Below are 6,288 nucleotides of genomic sequence, written 5' to 3' on the forward strand. Positions count from 1 at the left end.
ATTAATAAGAACTGGTTTTGACAAGCACTGTGGCAAAGGGGCAATTAAAACAGACTTTCAAGGGGGAAAAAAGAGAGGAACGAACTGGGGGAGGTAGAGAAAATAGTGCGATAATGAATGAATGGATGGAAATCCAAAATCTCTGTAAGTGTTCATTAAAATTAATAAAATAAAATTTTTTAAAAATAGATGAAAACAAAACTCACTGCCGTCAACTGGATTCTAATTCACAATGACCCTCTACTACTTAGTTTCTGAAGTTGTTAACCTAAAAAGAAGGAGATATCCTATCTTTCTCCCCATCAGTGGCTGGTGGATTGAACCAACACCTTTTAGTTAGCATTTAATGCATTATCCACCATGTCACCAGGGTCCTTTATAGAACAGAAAGGAACTGAAATGACTACTTCAATAAATTTTTAAAATATTTCCTCTCTTTAGTATGAGAATGAGTCATGTATGGGAAAAACACATACAAACAAGAATCTACACATTCATATAAAATAAATAGCTATACGTACCCTGGCCAAATAGGTGGTTCCTCTTTGACTTTTGAAATCTCAGTACGGGAATTCTCCTGAAGATATAGGCAATAGAAAATGTTGTAGTGAATCCTAGTAGGAAAAAAAGGTCAATTTAGCGATATTCAAATTCAGGTTATAGTTGCTATCTTAAGGTTTCTCAGATACATTTAAACTATTTCTTAAAAAAAAAAAAAAAAGAAAAGAAAAGAAAATACCCACCACTATTTCACGGGGAAAATAAAAGAAAATTTGAAGTACCATATTTTTCACATATGACAGACTCAGTTTGTAAAAAGTATATAATGGATGACTATTTGTGTAGGTTGTTGTCATGTGCTGTTGATTTAGAACCAATTCATAGGTGACTCTCCAGCAGGTTTTAAGAAGCAGTAAATTACACAAGAGGAGAATGCTCATCCTTCTCCCAGGGAGCTGCTGGCAGATTTGAAATGTATGCCTTTGGGACTGCAGCTCAGCTTCTTACTTCTAGGCTACCAAAGCTCCCTTATTTGTGTGTATATATGCAGTACATTTATAGTTGACAAAATTTCTCTAGGAACATAGTTTTGGGAAAGATGTATTGTTGGCATATATAATAGCAAAGGAGAAAGAGGGCAAGAAATGCTCTTTAAAGAACACAGACAGGCTGGTCCGAGTGCAGTGGAGGCCACAACTAATTGATCACAGTCAGTTACAGATTTCTTTGTTCCTTCTCCATTACCACTGCTTCACTTGACCAGTCTTAAAAAAAAAAAAAAGAACACAGACAGTAGCTAACCTTAAGAGACAAATAAGCAGTAAGAACCAGTGGAAACAAATTTAAAGTCTGTTCCCACTGATATGATTCTTGTTCAACATAAATTTATTATCATCTTATCTTCCTTAGGCCTAGTCTCTCTGCAACCTGTAAAGTGATACTGGTTTAAAGGCATGAATAATAACATTCTACTTTTGAAGGCCCAAAAAGAAAAACGCTATACTGATCACTTATTGCCAAGGGCCATAATACAAAGGTCACTAAGAAGTACTCAATGATATATATTTAAATCTACAGATAGTAACAAGCCATGCCAAATCTCCTACAGTTCACACTGAAGCCAAATTCACCTTCCTGATCACCAATGCCCCACAAATTAATTCACTTCTCATCCCTAGTTTAAGAACAAATTATCTCCAATAAACAATCTTTTTGATTTGCAAACATCTTTTTTTTTTGTAAACATATCAGTCTCTGATTATATTATCTTTTAGGTAACTAGAAAAATTAAAAACTTCATTACCACTGAGTCAGAATTGAGTCATAGCTGACCCTAATGCCAGTTTTCAGAGGCTGTAAACTGCATGGTAGGAGACTGCCTATCTTTTGCCCTTAAAGTCACTAGTAGATTCAAACCACCAAAGAGGCAGTGCCTTTGGGTGAGCAGCACAGCTCCCTACACCACCAAAGTCACTAGTAAAACAGAAATATATATATACAACAAAAATTGACACATCATATCTCCCATTCCTCATGTATGCCCATGTAAATGTGTAGAGCATCTGTAGATTTGTATTTGCTTTTAAGGGCATTACTAGTAATTTTTGTATTTGTCTCGTAGTTATGTCAAAGCGTTTCTGCTCTCATAATTCAATGCCATTAATTATAACGCAGAAATACAACAAATATTCTGAATATGTGAGAACAAATGTTTCACTTTTGTACTTCATCAAGGATAAGTTGGCTACATATAATTTGGTACCACCAGCCACACTTCCTCTTTACCTGTTGCTGTTGAGTCAATTCCAACTCGTATCAATATTACAGGACAGAGTAGAACTTTATTACAGGGTTTCTTTATGGGAACACGTTGTCACATCTTTCTCCTGCAGAGTGGCTGACAGGTTCAAACCACTGAGCTTTTGGTGCTTGCCTGCTATACCATGAGGGCCCCTTACTCTTCCTTTAAGAGCTCCTAATTCCTGGATGCATTTTCTTTCACTCAAGGAAATTCTCTTTGGGCCATTTCTCCAGGATTCACTGAATTATCAAGCTGCCTATCTTGACCACAAGGTCCATGAATAGTACAAACTGTTTGCTCTCAATGGGATACTATGCTGCACTGAAAAACAGGAACTCATGAAATACTATACAAAATGGGTGACCCTGAAGGATATTATGCTGAGTGAAATATCTCAGTCACAAAAGAACAAATATTGTTTAAGGCCACTGTTGTAAAATAGGACTGACATTGGGGTTAAGGGAAGACTGAAAAAGAGGCGATAAATAATGTATACTGCATTGAAACAGATGAGGGAGAGAACTGTTAAAAGAGATATATGGTTAGGTATTATTGTCATGACAGGTGTCCAGAATGAAGGCTGCACAGTGGAGTGGACTTGGGGGTAGGGATTGTTATAACAATGAAAGAATTTTTCTTTTACTTTTCAAAGAGAAGAGCGAATTGAAGGAGAGAGGGTGGGCAGGGAGAAAAGTTCAACCATGAATGAATGGAAATCCTAAGTCTCTGTAAACTTTCATTAAAATTAATAGAAAAAAAAAACAAAACAACAAACAGTTTGCTCTCATCTACTAACCTAAATGTTCATAGTTTAAAATCACCCAAAAGCATTTTGGAAGAAAGGTCTGACAATTTGCTTCAATAATAAAATTACAGCCAAGGCAATCAATCCTATAGCCTACTTCTACTGGTTCTACTCTGCAATGCATTGTGTCACAGGTGCCAAGTTGGAACTAGTTCCATGACAAGTTTATCTGTATCACTCCAGATCAGTGACTGAGGCCCTCCAAGAGTTGACTATCATATTCTGAATTTTATTCTAGCCTACACATCAATCCTATAGAATCTAGCTGATTTTATTCTATGCTGATTTTTATTCTAAACCCTTGTCATAGTCTACTCAATTTTATAGGATCTAGCCTGTCTACTTCTATTAACCTTGTACCATCTCTCTTATTCACTATATTCTTATAACACTAAAACTTTTTCTTTTCCTGTGTATACCAAAATCATTCTTGTCCTTGGACACTAAAATTAATGATTTCTCCTCCTAAAATTGTGCAAATGGCTAACTCATACTTGTCTCCAAAAGATGGGAGGTTCACGTACCCGCAAGGGTGCCCTGGCAATCTACTCCCTAAAAATCAACCACTGAAACCCCTGGGGCAGAGCTCTACTCGCATGTATGGGGGGACATGAACTAAAAACAAATCAATGGAAACCTCTTCTCCTAAAATGCTCTCCCTCAATCTTAAAATGGCTAGCTCCTCCTTAACATTCTGGCTTTATTTCAGATGTTATTACCTTAGAGAAGCCTCTCCTTGTCCAGTCTAAGGCAATGCTCCCACTTCCCACTTACATTACCTTATTTTCTTTACAATGCTTATCACTAAATAAAATTGTTTTACATATATCACTGTATAGTAAATGTTTTTATACCACTAGAGCATAGACGTCATCAAAGTAAATCTCTTGTCTATTTGTGTCCCCCACATTCTTATTGTCCTTGAGTTGGAATCAATCCTTCACTGAGTTTTTGGAGGCTATAGATCACATGGGATAAGACTGCCCATCTCTCTCCTGAGGAGCCACTGGCATATTTGCACTGCCAGGGAAGCACCATCTTTCGGTTAGCAACCAACTCTCTACATACTATGCCATCAGGGCTAAATATCCTAGCTGTCTAAATTCTCTGCATGTAGTAAATGTCCAAATATTTATGTCTCTAGTGATGCTACTGAGCCAAAGGTGAGTGACTCTAATCAGCGGCCCTCAGGCCTGCTTTTTAATTGTTTTTTTGGTGAAACATTCTTCTAGGTCATATAGCCCTGGTGTGTCCACTTGCTGTACACAGGTAACTCGGGTTTGCTGTGAAGCTGAACCCTGTGACACTGATGTGTCAAATGCGATAATGGTTACCCATGGTGGACAGTGTTTGGTGGAGCTCCCCAATTCAAACACTTGGAAGCAGGAGTGGCATCTACTTCCATAACAGCTTGCCTCTGGAAACCCTATGAACCTGGAGAAAGGATGAAAGTTACACAAGTGTCCAGGTCTTTCATTCACAGGGTCACTATGAGTCGCCTATGACTCGACGGCACTTAACAACAACAACATCCTCTTAAAAATGATCCAGGCTTAATATATCACTCTGGCAGGTAAAACTACTAAGGTCCTTCTAAATTAGCCATCCAAATCACTTTATGTAGGCTTTCTTGAAGAGAAGACCTTTTCCATAGTTCTTACGTCCAATTTCAAAAATAAGACATAGAGAAACCAAATTAGAATATTCTAGGAAAATGTGATCAGGCATGAATTTTTTTTTTTTTTAATTCTTCTTTTAAGTAAAGGTACCTCATTAAGGGCTTTCAAAGTAAAAACCACCTCGATGATATTTTACAGTTTCATCATACCTTTTATTATCTGCCAAACTAAACTCATTTCTGCAGAGTAGATCCTGCAGATCCACAGTGATAGCCATTATATTTCCAAGACTAAAATCTTCATGAGCAGAGAAGGCCCATCTTTCTCAACCTTGTAGCACTGATACATTCAAACGACTGACCTTTCAGTCAGTAGCATAAAACAAGATGCACTACACCAACAGAGTTTCTTTTTATTCATAATTATTGTGTGAGTCAACAAAAGAATTGACAATTGTCAAGTCAGAAATGACCCATGTTGTTGTTAAGTGCTGTTGAGTCAATTACGACTCACAGCAACCCTATGAAACAAAAGTTCTGAACCCTTTCCTATCCTGTGCCATGCTCACACTTCCTGACAGACAAGAGCCCACTGTAGCAGTCAACATGTCAATCACCTTGTTGAAGGTCTTCCTCTCCGTTGCCAATCCTCCACCCTGCCCAGTATTACGTCCTTCTCCAAGGAATAGCCAGCCCTTCCTAGCAACATGCTTGACGTATGTGAGGCAAAGCCTCATCATTTTTACCTCCAAAGAGCCCTCTAGCTGCACCCTCTCCAAGACGTATCTATTCATTCTCTTGGCCAACCATGGGATGTTCAGCGCTCTTCTCTAACACTATGGCTCAAAGGCATCAATTCTTTTTCTATCATTCTTATTTATGATCCAGCTCTCAGATTCATAGCAAGCGACTAGAACGACTATACCCTGAGTCTATCACCTTAGTCCTCAAACTGACATTATTCCTCAAGAATTTGGACAGGTCCCTAATTGCAGATTTTACCAGTACAATGTGTTTCCCTATTTCCTGACTGCTGGTACCAATGGTGTTAAGTGTGGATCTAAGCAAGATGAAGCTGTTGATGGTTTCCATTTTTTCTCCATCCGTCATGATGCTGCCTATTGGTCTAATCGTAAGAATCTTTGTTTTCTTGACCCATAGCTGACTCTAATTCAGATAACTACTTTTCTAGGTAGTCAAGGGCTACCTAGGATCAAGGACTGCAGCCTTCAGAATGGATTGAGGCTCAATGTCATGAAGACAAAGATTCTCACCACTGGACGAATTGGCAGCATCAGGATGGATGGTGAAGAGACTGATATTGTTAACAACGTTAGTCTGCTTGTCACTAGTAACCAATAAAAAAAAAACGTATTGCAATGGGAAAGTCTGCTGTTAGGGACCTCTCCAAAGTACTGAAGAGCAATGGTGTCTCTCTGGAGACTAAGGTGTGTCTGATAAAGGCTATGGTCTTTGCTATCACTTGTTACGGGTCAGAGAGTTGGGCAATGACTAGGAAGGATAGAAGGATAATTGATGCCTTTGAGCTGTGGTCTTGGAGAA

The 6,288-nt window shown here is 38.3% G+C and overlaps 1 protein-coding gene across 2 annotated transcripts in view; it reads right to left on the reverse strand.

Moving 5' to 3' along the window:
• FBXO18 (F-box protein, helicase, 18) overlaps window positions 1–6,288 on the reverse strand; it is an 80,479-nt gene that overhangs the window by 62,834 nt on the left and 11,357 nt on the right. For both annotated transcript variants that reach the window (XM_006891865.1, XM_006891864.1), the window contains one exon: window positions 522–614. In XM_006891865.1, coding sequence (XP_006891927.1) covers window positions 522–614 — 93 coding nt within the window. The remainder of the gene's footprint in view (window positions 1–521; window positions 615–6,288) is intronic.

Source organism: Elephantulus edwardii, unplaced genomic scaffold, assembly GCF_000299155.1.
Source record: "Elephantulus edwardii isolate Elephantulus edwardi_28Jun2011 unplaced genomic scaffold, EleEdw1.0 scaffold00105, whole genome shotgun sequence".
Classification (NCBI taxonomy): Eukaryota; Metazoa; Chordata; class Mammalia; order Macroscelidea; family Macroscelididae; genus Elephantulus; species Elephantulus edwardii.